Source organism: Rhamphochromis sp. 'chilingali' (genome assembly GCF_963969265.1).
Source record: "Rhamphochromis sp. 'chilingali' genome assembly, chromosome: 2".
Taxonomy (NCBI): Eukaryota; Metazoa; Chordata; class Actinopteri; order Cichliformes; family Cichlidae; genus Rhamphochromis; species Rhamphochromis sp. 'chilingali'.
Genome location: NC_137930.1, coordinates 12,587,459 through 12,604,457, shown reverse-complemented (window position 1 = coordinate 12,604,457; position 16,999 = coordinate 12,587,459). Strand labels below are relative to the sequence as shown.

Here is a 16,999-nt window from a genome sequence, read left to right as displayed (position 1 = left end):
TCTTTGTAATGCTAGGGTGACATTTACCACTAATTCTCTTCAAAGGGTGAACACTTTTTGCAGTCTTTCCTCCAGGGCTACCTGCAGGCTGAAATGTCACTTATATCTACATATATCAGATATGACATTTGAGGAAATTTATACTGCAAAGATGATCACTCTTTGGCTGCATGGCTTTTCCTCTAAGGGGACCCTTAAGAAACAACGACGGAAGCACCATTTAGTGTCTGCACTACATACTGCCACACACACACACACACACATGCTGACAAATGGGCACACACATAGTGCTGTAACCTGCTTATGTTTTTCCTGAAATGTTACAGGTATCGTGAAGTTTAATGAGGTGTATCTTGGAGAAGCAGGACTGGAGGTGTCTGAGTTCAAGGATGGTAGTGGGAGCCCACAAAGTGGAGAAGGAGCTGTTGGAGGTTCCCTTTCTCTGGAGCAATACATCCACAATGCTAGAGAGGCTCTGGGAGTGGATAGTCATTATAACAGGTAGTGCCACCTTTGATAGATGCCAGTGAATGATTGTTACCAGCACCTTTTAACTCAATGAAGTATTTTCTTTATGCCTCATACTGCTGACATAACTTTGTAGCTGACAGTGACAACTTTATTCCATTAAACAGGTTAACGGAGCGTAATGCAGATATTTCATGGTCTCATGAGCATATGTTTAAGCCTTTCCACGAGGCTGATGTTCAAAGTTTTGTGACATGTCTTAAATCCCTGTCTGACTACTAGCACACATACAAAGAAAAATTACGTGGTTGACCAGTTGTGTTGAGCTTAACAACTATGGTAAATATGTTATTAATCACTATAGATGCATTTTCAATCTGTATTTCCCTCTGTGTATAGTACATTTTACATATCTGAAGAAAGGATAGGCTTCCAGGCAGAGTCTAGCAGTATCCAAGAGAAAGACTGTCAGCCCAGAAAACACAGGCATAAAAAAAATAATGAAAAACCTCTAATCTGGTCAAAATTGTTTCATTGGTGTGCTAAACTGTGGAACTGTTTTTAAGATCATTGTTATTAAGTCACCCTATGGTAATGTGGTACATGTCATTGTCTACAGAAGATAAATCTCAGTTATTGTAGAGATATGACTTTTCTGTCTGGGGCTAGCATGGTTAATATTTGAGGCTTTGGATGATTTGTCTTGACATTAGCTTGATGGACTCCAATTACATTTTATACAAAGAAAGAGTCAGACTGACTTTGGAGACATTGACTTTTTTTGTAGGCTTACCATGTGTTTGACATTTGAGGCTTAGAGTTAATCGGGCAATCCAAGATTTCCATGAAGTTCTGTACAAACTTTTGGAATAGATTGTAGGTGAACCTTCTCTCATTTAAACAAAAGTGAGCAAAACATGATAGAGAAGACGCATGCTTTGTGTCTGTCTTCCTTTTTTCCTGCTCTCTCCTGCCAGTTTTCTCTATTCTCAATTATACTGCCCACAACTCTCAGGCCTTGGTTGGCATAGCTGGATGACTTTGTAAATCACTACCATGTGTTGTGCCAGCAAATGTTCCCCCATACAAACTGCATCTCAACTTACTGTGAAAACCACTGCAGTGGAGTCACTGCAGCCAGCAGATTCACTACTTCTGGTGTGTGTGTGTGTGTGTGTGTGTGTGTGTGTGTGTGTGTGTGTGTGTGTGTGTGTGTGTGTGTGTGTGTGTGTGTGTGTGTGTGTGTGTGTGTGTGTTGATATTGTGGTGATTCACGCTGTTGTGTGTGGTTTATTATGAGTCCCACTCATCTAAGCATGACAAGTTTTTGCAGATACACAGCATAAAAATGTTTTCCAAACCACTAGTAGCACTTTACTGCCCTTTAGCATGTATCCAGGTATCAGAAACTGCTATTACCTTCCTGAGTGTGTAAAATCTACAGCCAGAGGATTCCATAAAAAGTTATTTTAATTCCAAGTCATCGCTCTATCACATACTGCTCCAGTAATTAATTACTACTTGTTTCTTCCTTTTGTACATTTTCCTAAGATTGTCAGTTCATTCATCAGTCTGAAACAAACTACTTTCTTCTCTCCCTTTAAGACCGCCCTCTTTTTAAGCCTGCCTTCTTTTGATTGGCTTCTGCTTGTAAACAGAATGTTTGACCATACTTATGCTTTTGAGTTGACACTGTTAGAGATATATGCATGCACCTAGCATTTTGGTTGCAATCTTTAGACAATGCTGTATAATAGAACAATTATGTATCACTGTCTCTATTGCCATTTTGCAGAGTCTTCTCAAGTAGTGAGACAGAGAGTGAAGCTGGAGATCTGTTGGAGCAGCAGTTTGAGGAGCTGAACAAAAAACTCATCTCTGCCACAGACCCTACAGGCTATCTCCACATGGTGTCCAGAAATAATCTCTTCAACAGGTTTGACTCAGAGTTCTTGTAAACTGCGAGAGTATATTGGCTATATGTCCAGAGGGTGCTACTTTAGGTTTAGCTCTGACTTTACTTAACTTCACTGCATAGTGAGTTGGTACTGCATCTCCTCTACTACATTATTAGCAACAAGCTTTTTTCAATTTATCTTACATTGAGAGATTTGGCCAAACTAAAAGCTAACTAGTGGCTAACCAAAAATGCAAAACAAGAAAAAGAAAAAGCCCAAAGTTCTAATTTTAATTCCAAAACAGATGATAGACAGGCAATGGGGAAAATAAAACAGGTAAAGAATAACCAAGTTCATGAATCATAGCAAAAGGTCATAAACAAGGACCACAAGAAACTGCTGGATCACTTGGCTCCAAAGAAAACAGGACAGTCTATGAAGTGTGAACTAACGGACAGGAGGTGTGCATGTATACTGTACATTGGGAAGGCTGGCTGGATAACTGGACACAGGCAAGACAAATTCGAATCAAGTCAGTACCCCAGACGATTACTAAGAAGGGACAAATGATAACGACAGGAAGTGAACCTGACATAAGTCCAAAATGACCAAGAATAACTCAATAATACAGTATTTAAACAGAAATCTACAACTATGAGAAGTCCATTTTTCACAACTTTTTTTTCCCACTACATTTAAACATAACACAAACTCTACAAGGTGTTGCTACACAACGAATAATTTAAACATTTAAAACATTTTGAAACATGCAGTGAAAAATCGGATCTAATTGGAAACTAAACAGATCATCATGATACAAAATATGGGCACAAAATATTGCAGTTGCAGTCATAATACAAAGGTCTTCATAGGATTAGATACATTTAACTTGTAAGAAGCTGTATGCATAGGAACTTGAAGGGAAACAAAAACATTGCAAATATGTTTTTATAGTTACTTGAATTTGCAAAACTTCTGTTCATTGTGACAAAAAAGGAAATGTTAAACTATAACACATTACTCAAAATCCTGATGAGCAAGTTAGCAAGCTAACATTACCATTCAGTTAATATCACCAGTGCTTAAGTAGAGCTTCATAGAGCTGCATGACTATAACATCATCATGATTATAGGTTCATAGCTGTTTTCAAACAGGATAACTATATGTTGGAGTGTATTACATTTCTTGTGTATTTCTGCCTCTAATAGAAGCTGTCAGAGCATGACGAGTCTGTACAGTACCACTGTATCTCCAGTAAAGGACGGCTTATCTTCTCCCCTCTTCAGACCAAGTAACACTGGCAAACCTCCTCTGCGGGCCCTTTATGACTTGCTCATAGCGCCAATGGAAGGGGTATGTATGTGTGTCTCCAAGGAAAGACTTATATTTCAATTCACGATTTGAATTTGTCTTCTTTATGGTTTTTCACACAAATCTGTGTGTTACGATTGCCCTCCACCTCTCTCTATACAGGGCCTGATGCACAGTAGTGGACCCGTGGGTAGACACAGACAACTTGTGTTAGTTCTGGAGGGAGAATTATACCTAATTCCATTTGCCTTGCTCAAAGGCAGCTCCTCTAATGAGTACCTGTATGAAAGGTTCAGTCTAATTTCTGTACCTTCTTTAGCCAGCCTGGGAGCAACAATAAAGGTAAGTCATTTTGGTACCCTTTGATTTCTGATAATCGATGTAAAGTAACATATATTGTATTTGTCAAACTATTCCGACATATGTGTTTATTCAATTAATTATTTAAAATATTTATTGCTTATTATAATATTTCTGTATCAAATGTGTTCAAACTGCAGCCTCATGCTCGACGCAGTGGACACTTATTTTGTCCAGATGGAGGCTCAATGGCTGCAGTGGTCGGTGCACCTCATTTGCCACCGAGTGTCATGGACCGTTGGCTATGGGGGCCCTTACCCTCAGCCCAAGAGGAAGCCCTGTGGCTGGGAGAGCAGCTGGGATGTCATCCCCTAACGGGAGCCAATGCCACAAAGGATCGCATTTTAGCAGCTCTGAGTCAAGCAGAGTGTGTTCACTTTGCCACACATATATCTTGGAAGCTTGCAGCTTTGGTCCTTGCCCCTAGCCAAGAGCATGCTGGAGGAGATGGGGCAGGTGGCCGACCAAAGGAGAAATCACCCCGCAGGATGTCAGTGTCAGGCGAAGCAGCAGATCAGGGTGGAAAAGTGAAGGGTTTGTTTTCAAAGAGCAGCCCAGAGAGACTCAGAGGAGCAGATGAAAGGAGTGAGGATGGTGAAAGTGTGTGTGAGGTAGAGAGTATCTGTGATAGTCCACCACTTCAAGATTTCCTTCTTACTGCTGCTGATATACTGGACCTTTGTCTGACTGTCAAACTGGTGGTCCTGAGGTATAACTATTCACAGATTTGGTTTTTTACACAGGCTTTTCTTAGCTTTTGACTGTCCCATGTAACTCTTTGACCCTTTGCCACCTCAGGTTGTACCCAGAGTCCGGCAGCAAGGTAACAGCAGATGGAGTTGTGGGGTTGACTCGAGCGTTCTTGGCTGCAGGGGTCCAGTGTGTGTGTGTCTCTTTGTGGCCTGTGCCAGTAGCTGCCTCTAAACTGTTCACACACACCTTCTACACAGCTCTTCACAATGGGACCAAAGCCAGTGCAGCTCTGACGGAAGCCATGAAGACACTGCAGAGCAGCAAGCACTTCTCACACCCCTCCAACTGGGCTGGTTAGCAAACAATCATTAATGTAAAATACTAAAGCTTGACTCAGTTGCTTTGAGCCACAGCACGCAGACACAAGAGGAGTAGCTGTAAAATATAGTGGAGCATTTATCAGCTAACCAATTTCTTCGTTCAAATGAGCTAAAAGGAACCAATTAGTTTGTACAACTTAGCAATGTCAATGTCTGAGATATGTTAGATGATACGTAAACGCTATAAACTAAAAAAAAGAATAATTGTTGTGGCCACTGTATCCAATATGGCAAGTCTGTTGGGGTGTTACTGGTCAGCAGTGATATGTGTGTTCAAGCAAGGTATGAGAAAGAGCAAACCATGAACTAGAAGTGGGCGGATCAATCCAATTATCGATAGCATTGATACCAATGCTGGTATTGATTTTGGGTCGATACTAGTACAGCAGGATCAACACTTTGTTTCTATTCTTCAAGTTTATTATGTAGCCCACTGTGTTACATAAGTTATTTACTGGCGATGAAAATTTTACCTTAAACATGTCATGCCTATTTTATTCATAACTTACAGCACATTTAAACAACAGAAGCTAACCCAAGGTGCTTTGGAGACGGCTACATTTACATTTCAGAACTCCAAAAAACACAGTTTCAATATGCACGAGAAACCGAAAGATGTGTTTTGTTGTATTTTTTTAGGTTACATGCTTATTGGCAATGATGTAAAGCTGAACAGTCCCATGTCACTGGTTGGCCAAGCCCTGGTAGAGATCCTTCAGTACCCAGAGAGGGCCAGGGATGCCCTGAGAGTGTTGTTACACTTGGTAAGACTTCTTCAAACTTTGCAGTCTCGCTTTCTCTATTAGTTCTCTATTAGTAAGTTTAAAATTCAAAAGATGAATTTAGATATCAGTTCAATAAAACGACAGCCGATTTGTCATAAATACTACTGGAAAATCTTAAATGCGCATGACTTTAATCACTTTAATTAGAAATGTGGCTTTTATTTTTTGTCAGAGCATCCAAAGATTAACTATTGTAAAGATCACAAATGTGAATACTGGCTTAACTGCTTTTTATAGCAGTTATTTTATGTCATTTAATTAAAGACTGTTGATTGAAAAAAGTTTTTAAAAACCCATATGAAAACATTATATTAAGTTTAGATAATTCATACTGAGCTATTTTAATGACTTTATGACTTTGCATCAAAGAAGTATTGAACAATAAAGAAAGTCATTACATTCAGCGCAAGGTCTGTGTGAACGTGTTAACCTACTTTGACAGCAAATTGCTTTTTTTCTGCAGTGCTTCTTATCTCTACCCCTCTTGATTTGGGGACATCACTTTCCCTCCATCTAAGGAAAAAGAATTCAAATGTGTTAGCGAGACAGACTGGGGAAACTATACTTAGCTCTCATGAAGATCAATAAAAATCTAATACAGTGAATCATAACTTTAGTTATCATCATCAGACTTCCATCAGAGCATGTTGCCGAAATTTCAGAGTCATTGCGGTTCCAGCATGCTGGTGTTAGCTGATACCTTAGAGCATTATGGTCACGTCTGGCTCTAAATAGCATGGCAGGGGGGTAAAATGCTAACCTAACATTAAAGCCTTAAAGATGCAGAGTCCAGAATGATGTCAGTGAGTGCTGCCATTGTGGCTACGGTCCTCTTTTATGGAATAAAGTGCAGTATGAATGTGTGAATGAGGCTTGTAGTAGAGCTTAGACTAGAAAACTGCTGTATAAATATCACTCCACAATCCACGCACAGAGATCTGAGGTATCAATGAGAAATGGTAAAGCTATTTTCTGGTGAATTCTGGAATTAAAATGCTTCTTAAGGAAGCACCCATGATTGTGTTCAACACAAAGAAAACATCTTGATTGCTAATGAAATGCATGATTATCAATCAAGATGTTTTCTTTTAATTTTCTTTCAGTTTTGTCCTGTCCAGAAAATGTTAAATTGTTTGTGAATGGCACCTCAAAACACATTTTTCCCACATCTGAACATTCCAGTCTGATTAAATAACACAATTTGTGCCTGTTTCTGTCCACAGGTTGAGAAATCACTACAGCGCATTCAGAGTGGCCAGTGTAACCCAATGTACACATCGCAGCAAAGTGTGGAGAATAAGGTCTGTGTGTTGGTCTTTCCTTCTCCTTCTCTTTAAATGTCAACCTTTGTGTATTCTCTGTTCATGTCCACATGTCTCCTCTGTGCTGGGTAAGGTCGGCGGGGTGCCTGGGTGGCAGGCCCTACTCTCTGCAGTGGGTTTTCGGTTGGACTTCTCTGGTAGTGTTGCTGGACTCCCTGCGGCAGTTTTTTTTCCTATGTCAGATCCTGGGGATCGACTGCAGCAGTGCAGTACCACTCTACAGTCACTGCTTGGTAACAGAGTTTTTCCATTATTCAAAACATCTCCTATGTCAGTCATACTGATAAAATCATATTTGTTTAATGTACAGTATCTCACAAAAGTGAGTACAACCCTCACATTTTTGTAAAAATGTTATTATATCTTTTCATGGGACAACACTGAAGATATGACACTTTGATATAATGCAAAGTACTCAGTGTACAGCTTGTACAACAGTGTAAATTTGCTGTCCCCTCTAAATAATTTAACACACAGCCATTATTGCCTTTACATTGTATCAAACTATCATATCTTCAGTGTTGTCCCATGAAAAGATGTAACGAAATATTTACAAAAATGTGAGGGGTGTACTCACTTTTGCAAGATACCCTATATTAGCAAGAGAATAATTCAGATTATATTTTTATTTCAACTTATAGCTCTTTTGTAAAATGTTACACTAGGTTGTATTAGTTGTTCGTGATCAAGATATGACAGTGCTATAGAAATTTCTGATTAACTTTCTGTGCATCCCCAGGTCTTACTCCTCCAGCCTTACAGGCACTCTGTAAGCTGGTCACAGCATCTGAGGCTGGAGAACAGCTCATTCATAAGGTACTATCATGTTGGACAGGTGGTCATGACAGTGGTTGAAGAACTACGCACATCAAAAAATAAGATCTCCCTCCACCACCTGTTTTTATTCTTGGCCTTTACCTAAGTAACGTTGAGAGTTCCAAGCTCAAAAAGCTGGGGGATGGTATTATTGTGTTGCTTAAACTTGGGTGCTCTACCAGAGGCCTCGGAGTTTGGGTGTTCTATTTTAGCTGTACCAGGGGCTGAAGGACCAACTGGTGCAGATGCACTCTTCTGAACAGAGACCTCTGTTTTGGGGTTACAGCTCCTAATGTTTCTATTACCATTGGGACAACTTTGGACTTTACCTTCCACATCTACTCCAGTTTCTCCTCCTGGCCCTGGTAACTCTCTATTTTCTTGTGGCCCTTCTTCCCAGTGTTGCTGTCCACCACTATGTCATGTTGGTTGGCCAGTAGCTGCTTGTCTGTCTGGAACTCAAAGTCCGACATGACCATACCCCTATTATTCTTAACCACCTTTGCAGTGCCTCCCCCCCCCCCCCTCCCCCCATCTGAAAGTGGGGACTTTTAGTCCATATGCAGCTCAGATGTTCCTGTACACTATTCAAGGCACTGAGTCATAGGCTGAGTCTTATGGTCAATCCAGGCAGAGCTCCGGTCGGCTTGCCTGATCTTAGAGTCCTGGTGTAAAAACAGCAATTCTGTCATTGTAGGTAGCTAAGCGTCATCTAGTTCACTTCCAATGCTTCTTCTATCAGGGTCGGCTCATTGTGTCCACACTGCTCACTCATTCCCACTGGGTTGTAGCCTCTCAACCTCTAGCTTTGATAGTAACTGTGTTCTACTGATGTTGCACCATTAATTGATGCCCTGAGCTATTAGGTGCTTCTTAGTCAGTGAGGATGTTATATTTCTATTCATCCATAGTTCCCACATGCATTGCATATATACAGAAAGAGAGAGATTTCCATTTTTTTCCATAACTGTAGGGAAGTAAAATTTACTGAATATGGTTAGTAATCTAGTTCATTTGCATGACTGCTTTCTGCAAACACACTCAACACTGCATGCATTGTTGTTTCCCAACCCTAGCATGCATCTGGTCAGCATGGTCATGAGATATTCTGCACACTTGTCTTTTAACCACTCATAACTAAAACAGATTGCTTGTTGGTAAAGTTGGTAAAGTGCAGAGCACCCCCCACTCTTCACTCTAATTTTTCATTTTGCAGTCATTTGTTTGGTTTCATCATTCTTTGCTTGCTGTAGCCCTCCATAAATACTATATGGGTATCATCAAGAATTGCCTGCATAAGCACATCATCATTCATGCATGGCTGAGAATACAGTAATTCAAACACAACAATTACACAAAAATAAATAACTAAAGTTCTGTTTCTTCTTCTGTCATACACACCTCACAAAGGCAGTTAAAAGTGTGGCAGGAATGGTAAGTGTTTCATGATGAAACTTCTGGCTTGAGTTCAAAAGTACAACACTCGTCAAAGCAGGCACAAACACATTCAGACACTAAGATGTTTTATTTGAATATTCTTTGTGAAGTGCGTGCTTTATCTGTCCTTGTTTATTGAGAATTGTTGATTTACACTGGAGTATTTTTTATTTAATACAATCCTTATATGTTCTCAAATGTGAGGTAATAAATAAGTTAAAAACTGAAAAAGTATAAACACTCATCCAGCACTCCAGTCATTATATCTTCTTTCCTCTCCATAGCTTCACCAAGTGTTGGTTCAGTTGCAGTCAGGCGACAAAGAGCAAGACTTTCCACTGGCTCCCATTCAAGTGTCAATTAGTGTGCAGCTCTGGAGGCTGCCAGGCTGCCACGAGTTCCTGGCTGCACTGGGTGAGTCATCCTTAAAAGAAACTTAGTTTCACATTTTTTTTATACCTCCTTGTCAGTGATCTACTGCATCACCCATGTCAGTTGTAAGTAAAGAAAATGTCGGTAAATACTAGCACAGAGCAAAAAATTATATTATAATATTCAGAACATATTGAAACACATCTATATGCATTGAGCTTCTGATTAAGGTTCTTTTATAGTGTTGTTTCTTGGTTTACATTGTAAATACTTTTGTTTATCCTTTTCCATCTGTCTTTGATGCTTATATGTCTACTTATTTTCCTGTTTGTCTTTGTGTGAGCTTTCATATCACCTACTGAACACCCCTTATCAGACACTTTTGCTTTTTACTGAATTATGTTTGTGAGAAAGGACTCAAGCTCTACAGTTAGTATGTTAAATGATAAAGTTCTTTGTAATGAATTGGAAAAACACTGAACATATATGGCTTGTTTGGAAGGGTTGTCAGAAGAAAGCCTTCTCTCTCTAAAAAGAACATGACAGCATGGCTGTTTTATTGCATCTGAACAAATAAAATAAAAAAATCTGGAACAATGTCCTTTGCACAGACAAGAGCAAAGTGGAGATGTTTAGCATTAAAGAAAAGCACCACCTTCAGCAAAAACCGAACACACCATATTAGCACAAACGCCTCATACCACCATCTGTCAAATAGTCAAAGTCAAATTTATTTATATAGCACATTTAAAACAACAAATGTTGACCAAGGTGCTGTACAATTAAGGTAATCAAAAGAAATAAAAACATCGGGAGACATGATAAAAGTTAAGAAAAAGAATAATAAAATTAGAAGATTTGAGTAAGAATAAGAAAAATAAAAGTAATACAAACTCCATCCATCCATCCAGCTTCATCCGCTTTGTCCGGGGCCGGGTCGCGGGGGCAGCAGCCTAAGCAAAGAGGCCCAGACCTCCCTCTCCCCAGCCACCTCCTCCAGCTTGTCCGGGGGAATACCAAGGCGTTCCCAGGCCAGCCGAGAGATATAATCTCTCCAGCGTGTCCTGGGTCTGCCCCGGGGCCTCCTCCCGGTGGGACATGCCTGGAACACCTCACCCAGGAGGCGCCTTGTCAGATGCCCGAACCACCTCAGCTGGCTCCTTTCGATACAAACTCATTTTGATTTAAAAGCCATGGAGTAAAAGTCGGTTTTCAGACAGGTTTTAAAAGTGTCCAATGTTGGGGAGGTCCTGCAGTTTGTTCCATAATTTAGGAGCAGTCATGGCAAAGGCCCGATCTCTGTGCTTTAATCAGCCAGCAGCAATTGATCCGCAGACCTTGCAGGAGTGTACCAATTTAAAAGATCAGAAAGGTATGAGGGTGCTAACCCCTGCAATACCTTAAAAACAAATAATAAAATCCTAAACCTAATTCTAAAACTAACTGGCAGCCAGTGTAATGATGCCAGTATGGGGGATATGTGTTCTCGCTTGCGTGTGCCAGTTAGTAACTGTGCTGCAGGGTTTTGGACCAGCTGTAGACAGCTAACTGATGACAGACTAATACCAGAGTAAAGACTATTACAGTAGTCGAGGTGAGATGAAATGAAGGCATGGATAGCTCTCTCAAAGTCTCTAAAACAGAGAAATGGCTTCACTTTAGCAAGTAGCCGAAGATGAAAGAAACTGATTTGATTACAGCATTAATCTGTTTGTCAAACGTTAGATTAGAGTCAAAGATAACTCCTAGGTTCCTCGCAGAAGGTTTTTTATAAATTTCTAAGGGGCCAAAGTTGCAGTGGTCACAGGAACTAAACACAATCACCTCTGCTTTCTGTTCATTTAGGTTAAGAAAGTTTAAAGTCATCCATGCCTTAACATCCTTTTTAAAAAATAAACCCATAGGGAGCATATAAATTGAAAAGAGAACTGGGCCAAGAATGGACCCCTGGGGGACCCCACAAGAAAGTGGGTTTTTTGAGGATGATGTATCCCCCAATCTAACAGAAAAGCATTGGTTGGACAGGTAAGATTTAAACCACTCCAATGCAGTCCCTTCGATTCCGACAGTGTTCAAGCCGAGAGATAAGAATCCTATGATCTACGGTCAAAGGCAGCACTGAGGTCTCATAGTATTGAAATGGCAGGATCTCCCGAGTCAGTAAAAGTTAAAAGGTCATTAAAAACTTTTAAAAGAGCAGTTTCAGTGCTGTGGTGTGCTTTAAAACCAGACTGAAATACTTCACTAATGCCATTTTTATATAGAAAGTTGTGGCGCTGAAGAAGGACTAGGACTTTAGAAAGAAAAGACAATTTAGAAATTGGTCTGTAGTTGGATAAAATTGCTGGATCCATGTTTTGTTTTTTAAGAATAGGTTCCACCACAGTATGTTTAAAGTCAGCAGGGACTCACCCGGACTGAAGACTGCTATTGACAATAGACAGCAAACTCATGCCCACAGTGTCAAAAACATCAGCACTTTAATGACGTTAAATAGTGCTTACCAAAGCAATTTGAGGAAAATGAACGAACATCTGTGGATTGATTCCAAACGGTTCTCATGTTTCCTCATTTTTCCAATCTTGTCATTTAGGAATATGTTGGGTGCCAGGAAGCGTAACATGTTGACGATTTGACACCTAGCGTAAAATATTACGCCTCGAGAGTGAGAACGTGTTGTTTATATAGATTTTAGAGCCGTGTATACTCAAATCCAGATTATATCTTTTTCAGACAAGCCTCTGAATATTTCAGCAAGACAATGCTAAGACGCATACCGCAATTATAATGAACCCATGCTGTACAACGAACCATTGCTGTTGTACAATATGGCCAGATGATGAACTGGCCTGTTTGCAATCCAGATTTTTGATCACCTGCAAACATCTGGCGTATCAAATGAAAAATACAACAACTGAACAACCAGCTGTTAAGTAGCTAGATTCATACATCAGACAAGACAACAGTCCACTCCAAAAATCCAGTAGCTGGTCTCTTCAGTTCCCAGACGTTTACAGACTGTTGTCAAAAGAAGAGAGTGGTAAACATGGACCTATTTCAACATTTTTTTTTTTTTAGACGTGTTACTACCATCAAATTCATGCCCATGCTAATATGTTTCTTTAGATGGTACTGTACATTTTCTCAATTTAAACAATTGATATTTTTTTGTGTTCTATTGTGAATACATTATGGGTATACGAGATTTGTAAATCCTTGCATTCAGTTTTTATTCACATTTTCACAGCATCCCAACATTTTTGGGAATTGGTGGTTATATAGAATCATCATACTCATTTTGTAATCTAAAATGAATTAATAAAGTAACTAACTACTTTAGCAGTGAAGAACATAAAGCTTACTATTTGTCACTGAAGTACTCAGATTTGGCTTTTGGCTGGATTTTGTGCTCTGTCTTTGTCAGGTTTTGACCTTTGTGAAGTTGGTCAGGAGGAAGTGGTGCTGAAGACTGGAAAACAGGCCAGCAGACGCATCATGCATTTTGCCCTTCAGTCTCTTCTAGCACTGTTTGGTAAAAATAAGTTATGACTTTGGACTTTCTCTTTTACTAAATCTTTCCCAATTTTCAACAAATTTTTCAAATCTCTCTCTCTCTCTCTCTTTTTAATCAGACTCAACAGAGCTTCCCAAGAGACTTAGCATAGACAGTTCATCCTCCCTGGAGTCTTTGTCCTCCTCCCAGTCAGCCTCCCAGCCACACTCTTTACCCCTTTCCTTAGGTTGCTACCCACCTCAACCCTCGATTTTGCCCCCCATGTGCCCTGACAGCCTTTCCTGCGATGCCATCTCAGTGTACAGCCTCAGCTCCCTTGCCTCATCTCTCAGTTTCCTGTCTAGACCTGAGCCTGCAGGAAGTGACATCATCAGCCAGCGCTCACATCAACAGCCAGAGAAGCCTTGTCAAGGCGCGGGCCTCTACACCCATTCAGGTGGTGTATCAAGAGGTCGATTGACCAGTAATGGAGGAGTATTATCGGGAGAAGGAGAGGACGAGGAGTATGCGGGGTACTCCATTATAAGCAGTGAGCCATTAGGTCGAGGAGGAAGCGAGTGTGACACTCTGCCTCTACCTGCAGGACATAGATTTGGCAGAGTTGGTGCTGGGAGAGCATCTGCCGGGCGGCATGGGTATCCTCTAACAGTTTCCTCAAAGGGAAGCATCAGCACACCTACATCTCCAATAAAAGCTCCAACGCTGCCACTAACAGTTAAGAATAACCCCAAAGTCAAGAAGGAAATGTAAGTTCAATACTTTTTGTTAAGTCAGAAAGAGTTACTCTTGAACTTCTTTTAAATGTATCTATATGTTTCATTTTCCAGCTCAACTCCTCAGCGGAAAGGAAAAGTCAGCAGCTCTGAGTCAGACCAGTCGAGCACTGAGACAGATAGCACAGTGAAATCCCAAGAGGAAAGGACAGGACCTGCAGGACAACTGGATCCCCAGGAGCTGGCCCAGAAGATCCTGGAGGAGACTGAGAGCCACATGCAAGCTGTGGAGAGCCTGCAGAAGGCAAACCTTAGAGGAAAGACACTGAAGGGAGCTGAGGGCAGAGATGAGTCTCTCAGCAGACAGAAATCGGTGTCCACTCCAACAACCCCAACTTTGACTCCTACAAATGGAGCCCAAGGGTTTCAGCCCTCTGAGACCAGTGCATTTAGCCGACCAACAAGTAGGGCAAGTCTAAAGTCTCCTCTCTCACTCTCTAGTCATCTTTCACCGCTCTCTACCTCTGTCTCAATCCCTCCTCCAACTCGGCCTAAACCACCATCTCGCTCCTCATCACTGCAGAAAATCAGCTCAGTCTACAGCAGCCAAGCTCATTCATCCCCTTCGTTATCTCTCTCAGTAAAAGATCAGGGTTCACCTCTCCCTACAGTCTCCCCAGATGTGCACATACAGGCTCAGCTCAAACTGAAATACCCCAGCTCGCCTTACACTGCCCACATCTCACCTTCACGCTCTCCTGCTGACAGTGCTCCATCCCCAGCCCTTTCCTATTCCTCCGCAGGATCTGTTTCAGCCTCTTCTAGCCCAGCAATCACCCCTAAGCTGCATCAATCCAAACAGGATAGCAAAATCCAGGCAATCCACAATTTAAAAACCTACTGGGCCAACGCCAGCCAGAAACCCAACATGCCATGTCCGGCCAGCTTACTCCGAGGTGAGAATAAAAAAATGAGTACAGTTCAGAAAGATGTTTTGGGTTTGCTGAATCTCTCACCTAGAAATGAGTCTATCAGGAAAAATGTAGGGGAACCTGAAGACCACAACACTGATGACAGACCAAATGTTCACCCAAACCTGGAGGCTAAACCACCTCCATCTCCAGCTGGCCTTCTCACACATTCTAAAGGAGGTGTCAGACTTCCCTCTGGGAATGGCTACAAGTTTCTCTCACCTGGACACTTTTTTCCATCTTCTAAATGTTAAGAATTTGAATATTTAAAGTCCTGAACACAGATTTAGGAGATCAATCTTCTGGTTAATATCTGTGCTTGTTCAATGATAAAATCTGCCCATTTTCAGTGGAAATACAACTACATTTTTAGCAATCCCTGCTGAGTTGCAGGAATGAAAAAGTACTCATTTCATACCGATGGTGATTTTACATGTTACTTTTTTGTGAAGGGATGTAAATGTTTTTGAATGTGATGACTGTGCCTTCTTCTGGAGAGAAATGGAAGGGCATAATAATTAAGAGAAGTGTTGAATCTCTAGCTTTAATTTTGTTTTTATGACTGACTAGAGGGCATGTGTCTCAATGCCTCCATGTACACTGAACAGAAATGCTTTTAACCTGCAGTCTGCTTACTGAATGAACATTTTACATCAGCCTAAATGCTTGCTTTCTTTGTACTGGCCTGGATTCAATCTTGAGTTATTGTTTAATAATTATTGTTTAATGTCATTACTGTTGGTTACTGATGTCATTTATTTTGAGTGTTTTCTAATTATTATTAATATAATCGTCACACAATTTATAAATACAATTAAAACAATGAAGAAGTAAAGACAACTTTTTGATATTTTATGCTAGTTTGGTTTCATGTGTGATTGCCAGCATGGTGCCCAAGTATTTATCTGATTTTATAACATGCAGTTTTGCTCCTTTCTTTGTCTTGCTTTGATCACATACAGCAATGTTCTATAATGAAAAAAATCTTCACACATTCTTTTTACTTATAATAAAAGCAAAATAGTAAATCTAGTTAAAAAAGGGGGGGTAAAGGGAAGAATTGTGAATGTAATTCTTAACGTATTATAAGGATATACTGGATATTTATGAAACCATTTGTAGATACAGATATTAAAAGTGTTTAAAGAGTACAAGCTAACCAGGTGCAATACCGGTACTTGAATTAGTAATAAAAAAAATTAATATTTTCTAAACCACATTATTGCATATTAGACACTTTAAATTAGCCATCATTGTCTTATGTGCTCTTAGGTATTCCAGTACTTTTCGTTAGTAATAGATATTTACTTTGGACTTTTTAATGCAGGGCTTTTGTTTGTACTAAAGTATTTTTATAGTCTATTATGAGTACTTTTACTTCAGCAGCTTATCTTAATAGTTTCTTCACCATTGCTCTACTCTTAACACAGTACAGTAAATATTTATAGAGCTTTTATGATACTTAACAGTAACAAATGTCTTATTGTTCATAGTGTTCTTTTAATTTCCAGTGTTATTTAGAGTTCATGCTAATGCTCTTACAGTGATTCAATTTAGTGCAGTTTTGCAAAATATGAAAAAAATGGCACAGTCGTCAGTGCCTCACAGCAATAAGGTCCTAGGTTCAAATCCAGTCTGTCTGGAGTTTGCACTTTGTCGCCATGTCTCCATGGGTTCTCACCAGGTACTCAGACTTCTTCCTACAGTCCAAAAAACATTCACAGGTTAGGTTAATTTGTGATTCTAAATTGGCCAATGGATGTGAGTTTTAGATTGAGTGGTTGTCTGTCTCTCCATATTGGCCCTATTATATATTTGCAACCTATCCAGGATATACCCTGTTAAGGGCTTTGTGCTATGAGATATCAGAATGATTTCCTTATGGCAGCGAGGTTCAATCAGTCTGAGGGAGAAGGAGGTCTGCTGCCTCAGAAATTAGTGGAACAGGTGTGATGGGC

General features: G+C 40.2%; 1 protein-coding gene across 4 annotated transcripts in view; it reads left to right on the top strand.

Annotated features, from left to right (window-relative positions):
- ttc28 (tetratricopeptide repeat domain 28) overlaps positions 1-15,867 on the top strand; it is a 160,996-nt gene extending 145,129 nt beyond the window's left edge. For 2 of the 4 annotated variants that reach the window (XM_080876640.1, XM_080876643.1), the window contains 15 exons: positions 327-501; positions 2,264-2,404; positions 3,576-3,720; positions 3,841-4,020; positions 4,179-4,747; positions 4,837-5,084; positions 5,751-5,875; positions 7,120-7,197; positions 7,292-7,451; positions 7,958-8,034; positions 9,445-9,468; positions 9,756-9,885; positions 13,268-13,375; positions 13,476-14,103; positions 14,185-15,867. In XM_080876640.1, coding sequence (XP_080732766.1) covers positions 327-501; positions 2,264-2,404; positions 3,576-3,720; positions 3,841-4,020; positions 4,179-4,747; positions 4,837-5,084; positions 5,751-5,875; positions 7,120-7,197; positions 7,292-7,451; positions 7,958-8,034; positions 9,445-9,468; positions 9,756-9,885; positions 13,268-13,375; positions 13,476-14,103; positions 14,185-15,295 — 3,899 coding nt within the window. In that variant the 3' untranslated portion in view covers positions 15,296-15,867. The remainder of the gene's footprint in view (positions 1-326; positions 502-2,263; positions 2,405-3,575; positions 3,721-3,840; positions 4,021-4,178; positions 4,748-4,836; positions 5,085-5,750; positions 5,876-7,119; positions 7,198-7,291; positions 7,452-7,957; positions 8,035-9,444; positions 9,469-9,755; positions 9,886-13,267; positions 13,376-13,475; positions 14,104-14,184) is intronic. The other 2 variants (XM_080876642.1, XM_080876641.1) reach the window with 2 other exon arrangements.
- The last annotated feature ends 1,132 nt before the right edge of the window (positions 15,868-16,999 follow it).